Genomic DNA, 19504 nt, shown 5'->3' on the forward strand with positions numbered 1-19504 from the left:
CTGGCGGCCTAGTTATTAAAGGCTACAACTGCGGGGGCTTTCGTGGCGATCCATTGGCTGTAAGGGGATTGTGTCTAACAGGGAGAAGGGTTGACTTATCGGGATGGCATTCCCTAGATCTCCCCTATGAACCCGCAACTATTCTGTGTTTTCCCCGATGTGGGTGCTCAGAGCGTTATGCCTGCCACCACCCCCAAGGACTCTGCACTGGGTAGTCGCCGCGTGGGATGTCTTGCAACAACTACGCGGAAAATCCAGCAGGAGGCCAACTGGGCCCGGGGCGGAGGTCAGAGCGGGGAAAGGAGGAGGGCTTCTCCGGCCGGCGGCGGGAGAGTTTAGGGTTAGGCACCTCCTGCGGCCAATCCCGCCAGCGTATGTGACTTGCTGCCTCCATCCAAAACTCCGCCGTTCGGCTCCTGGAACAACTTTGAACCGGGAAGGCGAGAGATTGACGGAGGGATCGGGCGGGGGGACGGAGCCTCCTCCCCCCGCGGCATGGCGAATCCTCCTCCTCCTCCTCCTCCTCGCAACCTGGGACAGAGACCCTTTAAGAGGTGGGGGCAACGCCTGGAAGGCTTGGCTAGGGGGTGATTTAGGGAGCGGGCCGCTAGGAAAGCCGCCTTAAAAACGCCCTGAGGAGAGAAAACACCCTTTGGTCTGGGGGAGGGAAAGAAAGCCGAACCACCACCAAAGTCTCCCTCCAAACTTTTCGTATTTTGGCCCAGTGAATGAGATTTCCACCCCGGTCTCCCTTCTCCTCCGTGTCTCTACCCCCCACCCACCCATCCGTGTCCCGGGCGTGGAGTAAAATAGGATGGTGGTGCACAACGCCGAGCTTCGCTTGGCGCTGATTTGCCTCCTCCTGCTGCTGGCTGGAGCGAAGCCGAGCCGGGATCCTGCTGCGGCCAGCTGCGAATTCCGCGGAAAAGTAAGTTCTTGCCCCGGGAGAAACGAAGTGCGGGCGGAATTTCCACCCAGCGCGGGATGGAAAAGGAACGCCACCTCCCGAGTTCGTCCGGCAAAGGTGGGGAGGGCGGCTTGGAAGGGGAGTTTGGCTCTGGGGAAAATCCGGGGGGGAAGGGGGACGCGCACACCTCCAGCTGTTTCTGCCTCTTTAAGGTCCAGGGAGCCTCCCGAGCTTTATCCGTCCGTGCAATTTTTTTTTTCATGCAGGGCGTGTAAGCTTTCCACCAAAAGCTGGACTTTTGGGTTTGCGGGATGAAGATGGCAAAGTTGGTCGGGAGGTGTGTTTGTTAAAAGCCGGACCTACCTAAATCCTGCGGGCAGAGAGGCGAGGCTTCCTCCCTTCAAACCGCAGTTGAGGGCAAATCGTGAGCGCCACCTTATTGTGCTTTATAAATCAATGAGAACAATGTAAGCTACCTGTTATAGAGATGTCACCTTGGGACGTGGGTGGGTGGGTGGCTACCTGTCGGAAACGTTTTAGGAGTACTTTGATTCAGGAAAGTGCACTAGGCAGTCAGCGGCTGGGCAGATCCGTGCTTACTCAGGGAATAAGTCCTCCCCTCCCTTCCCCCCCACCCCCACCAGTGCAGGACTTTTGTCTAAACGAGAGAGTATCCGCATCCGTCTTGTTTCCCTTCCACTCCAGGTGTGTTGAGAGCGCAAGTTGGGTCCCCGAGTTGGGTTTCTCTCCCCCCCCCGCAACTCCTCGGGATGCGTGTGAATGAATTTACTAAGCTGTAAACTGCAATTCCAGGTTCCCCCTGTGTAGGAGCTGAGTGGAAGGAAGGGGAAACCGCTTTTCCAGGCTCTGGGAGATTGGAGAGATAGCGCCGGTGGTGTTTTCTTCATAAGGGAGAGAGAGGGGGCGGGGTGTAAATTAGCCCTTGATGGGATTTAGAGTGCCTTTAATGAGATCCAGCCGGGAGAGGAGATAAGGTTCAGCGGAGGTGCCTGCCTGCTGTTTGTTTGGTTCGGCCTCTTTTGAGTTTTGTTTACTTTTGACACTCCTTCGCCAAAGCTCTGGATCCCCATCCCTCCTTCACACTGTCCGCACCTTACCAAGATGCGGGGTGGGGGGCTGGGGGGAGGGCGGGGAGGAGCTAAATCAGACAGGAGATTCCTATATTATAAATGAACCTCAGCAGCTGCTCCTTCCTTCCTTCCTTCTGTTTGTTTTTTTATCTCTTCTAAAATAAATTTCTTAAATGGCTAAGTTTAAATCTGTTAAAGACTGCTTTTCTTTCTCTTTCAAAAGTCTACCTGATGATTTTGGGGGGCATCTTAACTAGCTAAATAAAATGGTCACATTTTTCATAGAGACACCCCCCCCCCACTCACCACCAATGAAAAGTTCTACAGAAGATTGCAAAGAGCAAGCTGATCTTTGGATGGCTTCTATAATCTTGTTCCCTGGAAATACTAATTCGCCCAAAAATATAACATTGGAGTGAAATTATTTTTTAAACAAAACAACCTGCATCCTAATCCTGGCTTGTCCAATGTGCTGTTGTACTCTGGGAAGTATGATGATGTACACCCAATGGCTTATCCCCAAATAATATAAGCTTGCAGCTATAGTTAGGAAATAAAAACTGTTCAAGTGGCCTTTCCTTCTTCATAGGAGGGAGTTGTTTGTCTAATATTAAGGCATGAGCAGTTTTACTCAAACTTTGTAATGTCTTTTTTTTCTTGTCATACAAATGGTCAAAAACTCTAGAACTCCAGGGCAGATTTGAACTAGAGTTGCAGGAAAAAGTAAATTCATGTGTATTTTTTGTATCAGGAAAATACCTACCAGGTCAGGCTATACACTAATATCAGGGGAGTCACACTTGTTTCTCAAAATAATTCTAAAAAGAATGGCTTTAAAATGTGTAGTGACCTCATTCACTTATGTTCCATCCAGTTTAAGAAGCAATTTATGTACAGAATTGTGGGCCTTGATAATAGCAATAAAGAATGAAATTGAAGAAATAGACTGCTAAAGAAATCCAAGCATTCAGTGAGAATGGGGCAAAAGTCCAGAAAGCAACTTTTCAAATGGTTTTAATCCTGAATACATTCCTTGAAAGCAAGTCAGTTTTAATTTAGTGTCATGCAGTGCACTGGGGAATCAGTCTGGTGGAGTGACATTAGAGTGGTATGTGGCAATGGCTGAGCAAGAATTAAAATATGCAGTTTATCAGCAGACTAAAACAATGTTTAAAAAAACCCAGCAAGAGTTAGTCAGAAATTAGTGTTATCTCATATAACTTTATTCAGAAGTAAATCCTGCTAAATTGAATGGGGTTTACTCCCTGGAAAGTATGCACAGTGTCAACCCTTGACCCATGGCATTTTAGCTATGCTTCTACTAAAATCAGCTGGTTTTATGCAATCCTAAATTATTCCTTTGCTCTTAATGGCACTTAGCTACCATTAAATCTGACTTGATTTTAGTTCAATTCCAAGTGATGCTGAAAATTTTGTTAGAAAACTATGGTACTATCCAAAATAACGAATGCTTCAGGGTGAGATTCACACTGTTCTTTCCTGATGATCTAATTGTGCAAGTTGGTATGTATGAGTAATTAAATTTCAGCTAATCTGATTCTAGTCTAGTCGGATTTTGGAAAACAGTGAATTGGCCCTAGAAACTAATTGACAGGCATGGCATTCAATGAAGCACTATCATAATATGATCATTGACATGGGCCTGCTCACAATCTGTTACTGTGCTCTTTATCTCTTGGAGTTGCTGCCTATATAGAATGTTACAACAATCTGACTTGAAGATAACTAAACTATAAATGACCATAGCAAGATCAGTGTTCTCCAGAAAACACATAATTGTTGCATCTAAGAATAATAAAGGAAAAATGGGACCCCTTGTAGGACTTCAAAGGCTGCTGGCTTTGAGGCACACAAATCTTTACAGTACATCTATTGAGACATTTTGCCTCTCAGAAACAATTGGATCTATCAGAAAAGTTGCCTTCAAGTTACTTAGAAGAAAACCATGGCTGATAATATCAATACCAGCAGAGAAGTACTCCAGGGGTGGGTTCTACTTACCTTTACTACCGGTTCACAACGGGGCCGCGCGCAAGCACAGAAGCTTCTGTGCATGTGCAGAAGCATTTTGATGATGTCAGGGTCAGTGGGTGGAGCCTCCCGCTGGTTTTACTACCGGTTCAATAGAACCGGTGCAAACCGGGGGCAACCCACCACTGAAGTACTCCCCGTCTTTATCTCCCAGTGTACCTAACCCTACCAGAATCATCAAAGCTCTCTGTAACTCTAAACCAAACTGCAAATCTGATTTTTAAAGGATCCAGATCACAGGTGGATAACACCTGGGCTGTTAATCATGTTTTTGTAGCCACTGATTAATTGCTGGTCCACATTCTCTGGGTGGTATGCTGTCTGAGAAACTGGGTGATAAATAGGTAAGTCTTGGTTTGAATCTTACATCTTCTGTCATATCCCTAGCTGGCCTTAGGCAAGCCACATGGCAGCAACAGTAAAGAGACAGATGCTACTTCTGGATTTATTACATACAGCAGTAAAAGGTTAGCTGGCACTTGTGACAAAATATAGGGTGGGGGGAGGGATTTAGTTACTCTCTGCATCCAAGGAATTGGGCACTGCCACATGCATCTCAAATGTTATGCTCCCCAGTGAGCCCAAAAGCTTACAATAAATTTCCAGGCATCATGTATTGGTCAGACTCAAAGCAGATGCTGGCTAATATCAATTGACAGATCTTTGCGATGCCAGTCTTTCAAATATAGGCATTTTTTTTAAAAAAAAAGGGTTAGCTGCTCTTCATGTATTACTCCATCTGCCACTTACTTGGCTTCCAAAGTACCCCCACTAGCTCCAGTGATGGTTCTGTAATCTAGGGCGCATCTGAGGGAGAATATTGCATCCATCTCTTTAAAAGGGATGGAAGCTCCTGGAACCTGAATGGACAGAAGATACTGCAATGACAGAGGTGACATGTTATGGGAGAGTTTTGGACCTCTGGATCCTGATGAAGTAGATAAAGTTCCCTGCAATTTTAGCTCTACTACTTGTGATTTGTACCCCTGCTCCATCTGGGTAATCAAAGTGGTGAAGGAGAGCATCAGTAGTTTGATGCAGGCTGCACTCAATGCCTCTTTGAAGGAAGAGGAAATGTCAGAAGGTCTTAAAGATGGATTGGCTTGCCCAGATCTAGATCTAACAAAATTGGATAGTTTCCTTTTGGGGGAAGGTTATTGAGAAAGTGATGGGGCTAAAGCTACAGAAGCTATGAAGGATATCATAGTCCACATCTGGACTTTCAGCAGTTTAAGTTCATATTTGGACATGAAACAGAAACCAAACTAGTCACTTTCATAGTTGAAGGGGCCTAAATGGAGGTGCCATGGCCATCCTTGTCCTTCTAGAACAAGAGTGTCAAACTCACGTTGTCATGTCACATGACATATTGGGACTTTTTCCTCCTTTGTTAAACCAGGCGTGGACATGGCCATCACGTGACGTATCCCACGGGCTGGGAGTTTGACAGCCCTGTTCTAGAACTTTCAGCAGTTTTTGATACAGTTGACTAAGATATCCTTTCTGAACCAACTGCAAAAGTCATGAGTTGGAGTCAAGCATTTTGCTAGTCCTTACCTGAGCAGACAGACGCAGAGGGTGGTTATGGTAGCAGGGGAGAACCCATGGCACTTTGTATGAAGTGTCTCACTATTCAGTCCTTTCTCCTTGCTGAAAGAGGTCATCCATCATTTCAGGGTGGAATGCTATCAATATGCAGATTGCATTCAGTTTCACATCTCCTCCACTAGACCCTGAGTCTAGTGGAACATGTGGGTAAAAATAACGATCCAAATCTTGAAGCTTTCATCTCCGATAGGGAAAAAACAGGATTAGACTCATCCTAAAGAAGACAGAGTGGCTGTTGATCGAGTTACTAACCGATTCTGGGGTTGCACCATTTCTGGTTCTTGATGGGATTGATCTTTTCTAAAAAGAGCCAACTTATTGTCTGTGGTCCTGCTAAAAAGTAGATGAAGACTGTGGCCAGAAGGGTTTTGCAGAACTTTGACTGATGCACCATCTGTGGCCTTACCTGGAACAGGATGAAGACAGTCACTTGTGCCTGTATTGTCTCTTTATTAGCTTATTGTAATTCACTCTGTGTGGTGCTGTCCTTGAAGACCACCCAGAATACAGCAGCATATGTGTTTGGTTGATAATCACAGTACTGCCACATTATACTGCTGTGTGAATGCAACTGAAGGTGCTGTTATAAGTCCCTGTATATCCCAGGGCCATCTTTTTTTAATAGTTTCTATCCAGACAACTACGAAGTGTCTACTAAGAGTTTCCACCTACTAGAAGTAATAGCATGAGTAGGCTAATGTTTATTGCTCTCTGTAGTATCTCCCCTCCTCTGGAAATAGTTTGTCCCCTTAAGAATGGCTCCCTCTGTCATGGCCATCCAGAAGCAGAAATTCTTGTTATATACTGTAACAGCAGCATTTCCCATTAAACCAAAGTTTAGCCTTTTATCTTAAGATTTTTTTTTCCAATTATTTTTATTCTGACATGTCTTCTATTTACTGTTCAGATTCTGTAAGCTCCCTAAAATCTGGTTGGTTTTAGATGGTTAGATAAATTTCATCAATAAAAGATGCACATTTCTCACTCGTGTTGTTTGGCCGTGCAGTTGTCTGAATCCTTAAGCAAGAGAAATATCCAATTCTGTTTTGGTTAGCATCTTGATTGTGTCTTGTTTATTTCAAAGAAATTCAAAGCTAGACCTAGATTTGCTTTGGAAATATCTCAGCCCAAGTATGTTGGTAACTTGATTTTGTGGAAGACTTGAATATAGACCAAACTTTTTCCAATTCTCTGAACCAACTTGTTAAGTAACTGAGTAGATGAGAAGTGAGAACTGAATAGGTGAAAAGGGAAAGAAAGCTATTTGGCAAAATGTTCCTTTTCCAAGAGTATAGGTGTTTCTCTATAGATATAATTGGAAGATAAGTTAATCCTTTTGTATGCCTGTTATTTGTATAATATCCAGAAAATATGTATAACCTTCAGAAAAATTGTCCAGACAGCTTGGTGGTTTTTTTGTGTGTGCCCTAGATTCTGTTATGCTATGCTAAAATTATGAAATTGGGAAAAGCTAATCGGTGTGTATTCAGATGGCAAATGAAAAGCCCGTGTCAACATCCTTATCTAGTAATTTTTTATGTTCTCTTGCCACCTTGTAGGATCTGATTGCCATCTCCCAAGCTGTTTTGTTTCATCTTCCCCATTGTGACTGCACCTATCAATGCTGATCTGGAAGGGGTAAAGAGAAGTCTAGTAATCTGATCACTGTTGTTCTAAAAATCTACTATTGATATTGGGTCAAAGGTAGTTTGCTGCCCCAAAAGAATAGAGTAACCCTGTAGCCAAGAATGATTGACCATGTACTGCATTCTATTAAAAATGTCCAACTTTGGACCATTTGGGCTTTTCATACTTGATCTGACTAGCACCATCTGGAATTAATAGTTATGGGACCACCATGTTCCCATGTTTGTTTGTTCATTTATTAAATTTCTACACCACCCATTTCAACTAAGTGCTTCTCGGTATCCTTGTTGTACCCTTTTTGGTGATTGCTCTTCATGCTGATGCCTACATTGAAATTTTATCTGATTTTCACATTCTTTTAGATTGAAAGTAGGTGAGAAGGAAAGAAAGCTATCTGGCAAAACGTTCCTTTTCTAAGAGCCATTGGAGCCATTTTGGGGAAAGAGGCAACTTTACCGATAACCTCTTTAGCTTATACATTATCCTTAAGTACTAGTTGAGCTTCTAAAGTACCATGGCTATTAAACAAAATTCACAGTTGGAGGAGCTAGACATAAAATGTTTCATTTTTATACCACTCTCAGCAGTTTCTGTTCCTGGTCCTTTATTTTTACCATTTGGAATGTTTGAGAACGGCAAAAGTTGTAGCTTGTAGAAAGTTGTACAAACAAAATTGAAGGTTGTACCTTCTTTATGCTTTTACATGCTAATTTATTTCTTGATCTATCCTATTTCCAAACATACAGTGATTTCTTTTATGCCATAGCTGTTATTTAAAACGACTAAGCTAGAACATATTTCATAATCCTGTTTTCTCACAAATATTCAAAAAAGGGCCATTTTTCAGACATTCACATCTCTAACCCTATCCAAGTTCTGTTACACTTGTGATTATTGCGTAGTGGGCTTCAATAGGCAAGAACCAGACCAGTATAGCTACAACAGCATTTATTGACTGAAAACTGGAACTGAGGAACAGCAGGCAAATGCCTGTAATTTATACTCTAGGCCCACAGGGCCTTAACCAATCATAGTACTTGAAAAAGCCCGCCCAAATATGAATGTATCAAGTTTCCCTCCAAAACAGTTGGAGTTAATAGTTAGGGTCATCTAAAAGTTAGTTTCACTTTATCAGGCCAGTTGGCTGAGAGCGTCGGCGTGACCCATTTCCTTGCCCAGCTTGTGGACTAGCCAGTATGAGTGTACAGCCATTAAAATGGATCATCGTAGCATTCATGGTGACAGGACCTGCAGTGTCTGTCAGCTGTGAAGAGACGAAGCAGAGGTTTGTGGTCTGTAAAGATGGTGAAGGTTCGTCTAAATAAGAAGTCATGGAATTTCTTAATGCCAGCCACTATGGCGAGGGCTTCCTTGTCTATCTGGGCATAGTTCTTTTCAGCCGATGATAATGTTCTAGAATAGTATGTGATGGGGCCTCTCTACCATCTGGCATCCTGTGTCTTAGTACTGCCTCAATGCCATATGGTGAAGCGTCACAGGCTAGTGTTACTGATAGGGTTTCCTTGAAATGCGCTAGGATAGAGTTCGAGGATAGCAATGCTTTTACCGCCTTGAACGCTTTGCCTTGAGTGCTTGACTAGACCCAGGGTGCTTGTTTGTCCAGTAGGTGGTGTAGCGGTTCTGCCAGGGCAGCCTTATGCAGTAAGAAGGAGTGGTAAAAATTGAGCAAGCCCAGGAATGCTTGAAGCTCCCTCTTGTATTTTTTTTTTTAATTTGATTTATATGCCGCCCTTCTCCGAAGACTCAGGGCGGCTTACAATGTGCTCAGCAATAGCCTTCATCCTTTTGTATATTTATACAAAGTCAGCTTATTGCCCCCACAACTGGGTCCTCAATTTACCTACCTTAGAAAGGATGGAAGGCTGAGTCAACCTTGAGCCTTGGCGAGATTCGAACCCTGCAGTAATTGCAGGCAGCTGGTCTTAATAACCAGCTTAATAACAGGGTGCCTTAAACCCCTGTACTACCAAGGCTCTTTTTGGTGTGGGAGCTTGTTGAATTGCCTTTAGCTTTGCTTCAGATGGGTAGATTCGACAGCATCAATGCGGAATCCCAGGAATTCTGTGGATTCCACGCCGATCTGGCACTTTTCCCTCTTTAGTTTTAGGCCTGCCTCACAGAAACGTTGGAGTACTGTGCGAAGGTGTTTTGCCAGGACTGCTGCTGATTCCCCTGCAATCAGGACATCATCAAAGTATGGGCAGACACCGGTAATGTTCTTCAGTGTTCATTCCATAATACTTTGGAACAATCCTAGTGCTACACTTAACCCAAACTGCAAGCGGCGCACTCAGAATGCACTTCTGTGTGTGACTATTGTTTGTGCTTCTGCGGTAGCGTCATCTACTGGTAGCTGCTAGGAACCCTATGCGGTTTTAATTGGATTGGAGTTACTGCTGGATCAAAGTTGAGTGAAATGGGTGCCCCTTTGTATTGTCCCAGCTCAGCACTGAATAAGTCAGCTTATTGTTGGCATACTGCTTCTAGATCGGCTATTTGGGTTCGATGAACGCCCGTTACCCTGATGCCAGGGCCTTGAACCAGTCCAGTCCTATGAGACAGGTGCGTGGCCCCTCTACGACCACTATGGTGAGGGGACCCTCAAACTCTCTAAATTGTACCCTAATGGTAGCTTCGCCCCTTATGGGAACATGACAACTCTGGTAGTCTGTTAGCACTAAACTCGATGATTTGAGTGGGACTCGCTGTCTGCTACGTTTGCAAATGTGGTAGTAAGTCATGGACGATATAATGGACAGGGCTGATCCAGTATCAAGCTCCATGGAGCATGGAACCCCTTGAAGTTTTAGTTGGAATCTTATCTTTTCTTTGATGGGGCGTTGGGCCCCTGTGCGTTGGATCCTACACCTTCACGAGCAGTATATAACTCTGTTCTGTCCTGGGGGCCTTTTCCATTTGTGCTGCTGTGTCGCAGGTTTTGTTTCCCACAGACGACCTCTGCAAACTCTGGCAATGTGCCCTAGCTTTCCACAGGCATGGCATACAGCTGTGCGGAATCTGCGCTCTGCTCTTTTATGTTGTCCCCCGCAGCTTGTGCAGCTCTGTGGGAGAGTTGCTTGCTCTGTGGAGCATGGCCATCTGGGTGGCTCTCTTCGCAAGTGATCAATTTTGTCGCTCTCACTGACCTTCCCTGAGCTTTCTGTGGTCTCTTGGTGGATCGCTGGGGGGCTGGTGTGTGTTTTTGGTGGCCAGAGAGTCTTGATGGCCCCTCTGGCAGCCTCATCCGCCATGACTTCCTTCAACACATCTTGGAAAGTCAGTTTCTCCATGGCAAATAGGTGCTGCTCTAATTCACTACTATGCAGGCTGCAAATGAGACTGTCTCTGAGACTGTCTTCCAGATCAGGGAACTCACATTGGCACAAAGCTTGGCGAAGGGCTGCCACAAACTCTGCTGCAGATTCTCCAGATCTCTGTTCTCATTGCTCAAATGCATGGCGCTGGGTGATGACCGAGAGTCTAGGCTCAAAATGTTCCTTTAATTTTTTCTTGAGGTCTGCGTAGGCCACTGTCTCTATGCTTGCAGGTACTACCAAGTTTTCAGCTATATCAAACGTGGCTTGGTGATATCAAATGTGGCGAAGCGCACAATCACCGAACTGGTTGTTAAACCGGCAGCATCCCACCACTGGGTGAGGACTAGTCTTGCCAGGGCTTTGTTGCCCAGCCTATTGCCCAGTGACTTCAGTCTCTTGGTTAGCAGCAGCTGTCTCCCGTGCAGCAGCCCATCTTCATCGCCATTATTGTGTAGTGGGCTTCAATAGGCAAGAACCAGACCAGCATAGCTACAACAGCATTTATTGACTGAAAACTGGAACTGAGGAACAGCAGGCAAATGGCTGTAATTTATACTCTAGGCCCTGTGCCTTAACCAATCATAGTACTTGAAAAAGCCCACCCAAATATGAATGCATCACGTTTCCCTCCAAACCTGTTGGAGTTAACAGTTAGGGTCATCGAAAGGTTAGTTTCACTTTAGCAGGGCTTAACACAACTATATATATTCAATACATAACAGTGATGTTCACATGTTAGCTTCCTATTTTTAGTATGGTAATGTCTGAAAACTTTAAAGGTCATTGTTACAATAATCCTAAAGAACTGAACACACTATAGCATATTATATACCTGGTAACTCATGAAAATTAAAACTTGTATTCAGTGTTTTGTATTCAGTGTTTTGTATTCAGTGTTTTGAGCATAGGTCCTTGAATTGTGCACAAACTCATCATTCATTCATTCATTCATTCACATTCATTAATTGATGTAGCTTCCATAAATTGAGTGTGTGATTCTTGCTTTGCTTCTTAGCAGTCTCACCTTCTCTTTGCCAGATGGAGTCATATTTTATTACAGAAGCCAGACTGTCAAAAGAATATTAATTATCAGCAGGAAGAAGCAAGTTCCGTGCTGGCTTCAATCTCTTTTTTTCTTTGCCAATGAATGAGACTTGAGATTGCTTAACTTTGCATTGAAAGTTCGCCTACTTTTGAGGGTTTGTGCAGTGAAGGAACAAGCTTCATTGTGTTGGGTTTGTATTTTAAAACCCAATTTTTCCTATGACGAATCACATTTGTTTTAGTTTTAATGTTAGTATATTTTTCCAGCCAGAAAAATAGATACACCTGCTTAGCTTTGCCACTGTAAAGAGTAGATCTGAGAAGTGCTTAAGTGCTTTTTGACTGTCTCCAAGTCTTGAACTGTTTGTAGTCAGATTTTGGTTTGAAACCATGTTATGCTATGTTTCCTCTTATGGCAAAGACAGTCATACATTTGAGTGATAATCAGAAAACTAACCATGTTAATAGAAACTCATTACATTTTTATTACTTAGCAATTATAATGCATAGCAATCTGTGGCTTTTCTCCAGGTTAATTTCCTTTAGTTCTCATAATAACAGGAAGAAGATTACTTGGTAGTCAAGTTCATTCACCCTGCTTAACAATACGAAGAGCTTAGTTGCAAATGCAGTTTATAGTTGCTTGATTATTTAGTATAACTTTTGCTTGTCCTTCCTGATACTGCTGTATATGACTCCTCCTCCAGTCTCATGCTTATTAAAACATAGAGCTTACTGGGTTTTGTATTTGCAGTTTTACTTCTGTAAGACAACCAGAGCCACCGTGGCTATGTTAGGCGGCCATACAAAATTTCTTAATAAATAAATATAACCTTGTGAAACTTGGGCTTCAAACTTCAGAGCGTAAGGGCCAGTGGTGGGTTGTCCCCGGTTCAGACCGGTTCACAAGAACCAGTGGTAAAACTGGTGGGAGGCCCCACCCACCGCTGGATGTCGTTATCTCCGACCTACATAAGCGCAGAAGCGCCCGTGTGAGCGATCCTGTTGCGAACCAGTAGTAAAGGTAAGTAGAACCCACTCCTGGTAGGGGCCATATTTCCCCACTATATAACCATACCTGGATCTTTTTTTCTAACTTTTGCTCAATATGGTATCATGTATAGCAACTATAGTTTAGGTTTGAACACAACCCATTGTGGTTTATATACAAACCATGTATTTTTCAAACCTAATTTTTATGTGACATCAATGAGCAAAGCATTATTTCAGTTAACAACAGTTAAACCAAGATTTCAGAAGACTTCACCAATGTGGTGCCGTCCTAAACTGTTTGTCTACAATTCCTATCGTCCTATAATCATCACCTCTCAAGTTGGAGAACACTGCACTACCCCACATTGGCTCCAGTGGTGGGTTGTTCCCGGTTCTGTCCGGTTCTTGCAAACCGGTAGTAAAAGCAGCAGGAGGCTCCGCCCACCCGCCAGGACATTATAATGGACGATCTGCGTATGCGCACGCTCCTGTTGCGAACCGGTAGTAAAGATAAGTAGAACCCACCCCTGATTGGCTCTCTACTTTTCCACCTATTCTTTCTTTTTTACTGTCAAAATATAAGCTCTTGGGACAAGGATCTAGCTATGGATTTCACTGTTTAATGGTCTTTTTGTCTAGTTTGTGACATATTAGCCTTGCCACTTACTCACAGTAATCTCCAAAAGCTATATAATATACTTCCCGTGCAAAGATTTTGTTTTTATAGGTGCTGTAAATTGTAAATTGAAGCTATGGTCAAAATGAATTTTAAAGAAAGATCTTTCTTCAAAATAGGATAATGTATCTTAACTGTATTTCTTAAAAAGACAGCTGATCTCAAATGATTTAAATTGACGGAAGAGGTCTTGAATTAAAAAAATAAATTTATTTTGTATGAAATATTTTTCTGTTTCCAGAAAATCATGCTTGACTAATCAGCTTCTTAGAAACATGAACTTAGTAGGGGACATTGAGACCTTTGAATTCAATGTCCTGCTCAAACAGGAACCCAGATTAATGTATCATTGATGGTTTAGCCTCAGTTTAAATATATTCAGTGGAGGGTATCCCACTGTTAATTGACCATAATGTTTCTAGAGACTTGATGTTTCCAGAAGTCTTACATCTGGACTGGGCATTCAACAGACTTAAGACAGACACCCAGATGTTAAGGGTGAGATCAAAGGAAAATGAAATGTGGCATTCTCAAAGCAGCTTATGTATTTGCTTCCTGCTTTCCCTATCTTTTAGTTTGGAATGCTTATTGTTTCAGTTCACAGACCGTAAGCGAACCCTGGGTCACCAGAAGGAATCTTCCAGAATATATGGAGGAGTGTAGCAGGTCAGTTTATGGAGGAGTACTGCAAGGCTAGTAATTTTAAATCCAAGACATAATGACCAGAGGTGGGAGGCTTTAGATAGCCACTTAATTGGGACATACAGCTTTATTGAGAAGCATATAATTAAGACTGAATTTCCCTCCAAGTCAGTTAACTATCCCTGATTATGATTAAAACTCTAATAGCTTTGTATTTTAAACTCAGTGTAGAACCACCACTGTTACAGGAATAACATGGCATCTGCTTCTTTGGCAATAGAGTTTCTTATGTTTTTTTTCTTAAAGATAAGAAATACCACTTCACTTTAGAAAATGTTATAAGATAAAAAATAACAGCATGCACATTTTTTTTAGCATTCATGGCTAGCAAATTACAACTATAACAACTATTTAAAATAATAAAAAGATGCTGCAACACTTAATTTGATGCATTCAAATTTGGTGCACCCACTTAATTTGGTACACTCAGATATACCCATGTATGTCCTGAATGCTGATGTTTGGTTTCCTGGATATGTCCATCATTTCCCACTCTCCAGATTATGCAGTCCTAATATTTAACCATGAAGTTGAGGTGCAGTTGCACTGTTTCTTCCTCCTCCTCCTCCTCCTCCTCTTCCTCTAACTCCTCCTCTTCCTCCTCTTCTTCTTTCTCTAACTCCTCCTCCTCCTCCTCCTCCTCCTCCATCGCTGTTTTGGGGGCCATGAGATCGCTTCCCATTGACTTCTAGTTGATAGGCAGTCTTTGTAATGGTGGAAGGTTGCTCTCAGGACACGTCCATACCAGCAGAGCCGGAGCTCATCTTCTCTAATTGGTGCCACACCAAAATGTTATTGAATGGTGTCATTTGTGATCAAGGGATCACAAGAAGGGATTGCCCGATATTCAACAGAGCATTCACATTTCCGTGACATGGACATGGTTTTCAGTCCCTGTTGTTGCTGCCTAGCATTCAGTGCCATATAGTGCAACCAGGTGGATGGTTGTCTTATAAATCTTAGATTTAAGACGAGTTGGCATTCATCTGTCACATAACACACCAGTGAGTTCTTACCAACGCATCCAGGCTGCATTCACCCTTGCTCGTACCTCACCATTGATGTCGCCATTGCCTTGTAGGTGGGATCCCAGATATCGAAAAATGCCCACCTTCTTTAGGTTTTCTCCATTGATTTGAAGCGTTCCAGGGGTGGGGACCGTCTCTAAGTACTCAGTTTTCTTGATGTTAAGGCGGAGTCCAAAATGGTTGAGGCAATCATTCCATGTTTGAACTTGCTGCTGTAGTTCACCTCTGGTGGTGGAAGCAAGCATAACATTCTTAGCAGAGCATAGTCTAGGGTAGTGATGGCTAACCTTTTTGTCATTGCGTGCCAGGAGGGGGGGGTGGGGGAAGTTCATGTGCACATGTGCCCACACCCATAATTCTATGCGCCCCCCCCGCTCCTGGCACGCGATGACCCAGTAGGCCTGTTTTTCTTTCTCACCTGGCTCCAGATCCTCTCTATGCATCTGGGGAGGGTGAAAACAGCCTTCCCCACCACCTCGGAGGCCTTCCGGAGGCCTGAAATGGCCCATTTCCCAATTCCCAGATGCATAGAGAGGATCTGGATCCAGGTGAGATAGAAAAACGGGCCTTCCCCACCCCTCCACAGGCCCTCCAGAGGCAGGAAACAGCCTGTTTCCCTACTTCTGTTGGGCCCAGAAGGCCCGAAAATCAGCTGGCTGGCGCACACATGCGCACCAGAGCTGAGCTGGCATGCCCACTGATATGGCTACTCATGCCACCTGTGGCACACTTGCCATAGGTTCACCATCACGGGTCTAGGATGCATTCTGCTGCAGGTCATGCGTGATGGTATCCATGACCATTATAAACAAAAGTGGTGACAGTGCAGAGCCTTGTGTATTCCAACTGTCACTGGGAATCTGTTGGAGAAGCCAGCTGGGCATCGTACTTGGTGACTGCACTGTTACTATCTATTTCAAAATTAAAATGTATGCATGGAACTGTCTATGTAGATTCTCAGTCATCCAGGTCATGGTTGTCCTAAAGGTGGTTTTTCAAGAGGCAACTGGACTTTCTGGTTTTTCTTTGAGGATGTTTCCCTTCTTATCCAGAAGAGATCAGCTCTCTGAAGAAGCTTCTTGGATGAGAAGCGAAACGTCCTCAAAGAAAAACCAGAAGGTCCAGTTGCCTCTTGAAAAAACCACCTTTGGGATATGCATGGATCTGTATGAACCAGAGGGGAGGGGAAAGGGACCCTCCCCTTTCCCCTCTCCTCTCTCCTGTCTTCCTTTTCAAGAGAATCTTAGTGTATTCTGAGGGCTCGGCAATGTACCTCTACATCTTCTGCTTGAAATGTGAAAATATCAGGATCTCTCAAAAGCCTTGTGTGGTCAGTTGTACATCTCTACCTCACTTGGTTCTGTAGAATCAGTATCCTGGTGACTGCATCAGGTATGCCTTCATAGACTTTATAGTCTTTGAAGATTTCACAGGTATGCCTGGAGAGTCTCTAAAAAGTGCACTCAAGTCTTGGAGAGTTGCAGCACTTCAGTGCTTTAGGCAAAATGCTTGAGAGGTGTTTAATGAGTTTTGCACGTGGCTTTGCATAATACTTTATAATGCTGCCACTTAGTATTGTGACATTATTCCATATATGGAATATTTAACTGCAGGCAAAACAGTAAGCATTGTCTGGACAACATTTGAGAGTAGTATTGAAACCATTTGCCCTTGTTGCTTTCAGGACTCCCCATCCCTCATCCCTCAATTTTTCCAGGTAGTCTGCTGTTCTGATTTTCTTGTAAGTCTTCTAGAAATTAGCAATTTTATATATCTATAGCAAATGTTATGTTTTAATTCATTGTGTTATTTATTAAAAATATTTTTGCTGTTTAAGTCTTTTTGAAACAGGAATGTTCTGGAACAGGGGCGTCAAACTCAAGGTCCACGGGCCGGATCCGGCCCACAGGTTGCTTAGATCTGGCCTGCAAGGCTGCCCTGGAAACAGCAAAGGACCGGCCCATAGTGCCTCTGCCAATGAAAATGAAGCTCGGGAGGGCTGCACAGGGAGCCCCCAAGCTCCGTTTTCGGCTGCGACAGACTCCTGTAACCCTCTGCCAGTGAAAATGGAGCTCAGAATGGCTGCACAGGGGGGCCCCGAGCTCCGTTTTTGGCTGCGACAGCATCCTCCCCATGCCCTCCCATTTATGCCCAACCCAAGTTCAAACACAACCCTGATGCAGCTCTCAATGAAATAGAGTTTGATATCCTGTTCTGGAGCTTTTTTAAAATCTTTAGTTCTTGGATAAATTATTAATTATAGTAATCTGAATTGGACTCAGTGTTGATTCCTGGTGACAACCTGAACTAGTCTGCAGTTTTCTTGGTAAGATTTATGGAAGTGGTTTGCCATTGCCTCCTTCCTCGGGCTAAGAGTGAGGGACTGGCCCAAGGCCACTCAGCTAGCTTCATGCCTAAGGCAGGACTATAACTCATAATCTATTGGTCTGGTGCCTTCACCACTACAGCAGACTGGCTTTCCTTGAACGAAGTAGAAGCATAGTAAATCAATTCATAGCAGAAATAATCTAAGGTAATATAGTTTTCTGCATTAAACCACTCTTATTGACATTGTTGTGGGAAATGACAGAGGTGTAATCTTTTTGCTATGTCTGAAGTTGACCTGAATAAATGGAATCTAAATGTTTTATTAAGAGAGACAACACTGATGATTGTTCCTTTTTATTGTTGACCCAGTGGCCCCTATTCAATAATTGTCAAATAGCTTTTGAAGATGAATACAATGCCAGATTTTGATGTGTAATTTGAAAAATGGCATTTTCAAATTCAGACCATCTGGAAGAAACACACTGCTGCTGTTTTAGAAATACTTCTGCTAAACTGCAGTACAACATTCAGGAAAGTAATAAATAAGTGTTACTAGTGTGAATGGAATGCTATTTCCTGTTTTGGATCTATAATTAAACCTTTTTCTTCCTGGAAAAATATGGCAGTGGCCATAGCTTGAATGAACTTAGCATCTATTTTAAATGTTTTAAAAATAAAAGTTATTAGATAACTGGCCTATACATCCCTTTCCACCCTTCCTAAATTTAAGACAATCCCCCACCAAAAAGATTTTTTGGGGAAAAAATAAAGACAAAAATCCTCTCTACCACTGATCTTCCTTACCTTGGCAAACCTAGTGTTGATTACAGTTGAAACCAATCCTGAAATCTTCCTCCACTCCCAAAATATGTATACCCGTGAAATCTTTGCATAAATTTGCATGTGTATGTGTGAGTCTGTATACCTGCCAGGCACTCCATCAAAAGGCAAAGGCGTGATAATTAGAAAGTATTCATTGAATTTAAAAATAGTTAATTTTCATTGACAATAAAATTTACTTCATTTATAAAATTAAATACTTTACATCAGGGCTCGCACCCTGTGGACTGGATGCGTCACGTGCTGGTCACACCCATGTCCGGTTTAGTGAAGGGGAAAAAAGTCCTGATACGTCACGTGATGTCACCATGACGATGTGAGTTTGACAGCCCTGCTTTACATCTACATATATTAATGATACTCATTGACACAGGAACCTGTCACACGTAAAAATGTGTGAAAATGAACAATAAAAATAAATATGGCTCAAAAAGTTGAGATAGGTTGTAGTTTCTCTCACATGTGCCCAGTGTGACCAATGGGCTTCCTGCTTGTAATATATGAGTATTAACTGCAAACACATAGTGATATGCTTTACATTCCTTGTAGGTGGCTTCATATTACTGGTACTTCTTTGAATAGACTGTTTTGGGGATAACCATATTGAACTGGAGACGCTTTGTGTAATTCCACAAAAGAGATGAGGCAGGTAGTCCTACCATCATCAGATCTATCTGGAGGAAGTGAAGGACCTGGTTTAGAGGCCTGTGATCATTCTCTAGATTTGCTGAGAAGAAAAATCAAATTTAACTCCAGTTTTGTTGAACTTCCATTAGCAAGGAGAGGTATTTTTGTTTAGATGGAGGTGCGGCTTTTAGGCAATGGACAAAACCAGTGGAAAAGGAGCTTTTGCTGTCAGCTTGGAAAGTTGGGGGGGGGTATCTGCAGCCCTGAGGCTATTCATAATTCAGAAGACCTGTTTGAAATTAGGAGAGTGGGAGTTTAGGCCTAGAACTTGATGCAGAAGATGATAGCTGAATTCTCATTGCCTGCCAGTCCTTTAAAGCATCCCTGAGCCACAGACAGGTACCAATCTGTGGCTTGTTAGGAAGTGGGGTGCACAGCTGGAGGTGAGCAGTGGGCGAGTGAACAAAACGAAAACCACCACACACACCCGGTCCATGGAAAAATGGTCTTCCATGAAACCAGCCCCTGGTGCCAACAATTTTGGGGACCGTTGCTTTAATAACAGTATTGCCCGACCTTTTGGCTTGCCTGGGCTGCATTGAGTGAAGAGAATTGTCTTGAGT

The 19504-nt window shown here is 43.2% G+C and overlaps 1 protein-coding gene across 1 annotated transcript in view; it reads left to right on the forward strand.

Moving 5' to 3' along the window:
• The first annotated feature begins 814 nt into the window (after nt 1-814).
• The window catches only part of TRABD2A (TraB domain containing 2A), an 81035-nt gene continuing 62345 nt past the window's right edge, over nt 815-19504 (forward strand). The window contains exon 1 of the mRNA XM_070935457.1: nt 815-928. Within this exon, the coding sequence (XP_070791558.1) occupies nt 815-928 (114 nt within the window). The remainder of the gene's footprint in view (nt 929-19504) is intronic.

Source organism: Pituophis catenifer, unplaced genomic scaffold (assembly GCF_029215685.1).
Source record: "Pituophis catenifer annectens isolate HBS135680 unplaced genomic scaffold, rPitCat1.0.hap2 SCAF_2, whole genome shotgun sequence".
NCBI lineage: Eukaryota > Metazoa > Chordata > Lepidosauria > Squamata > Colubridae > Pituophis > Pituophis catenifer.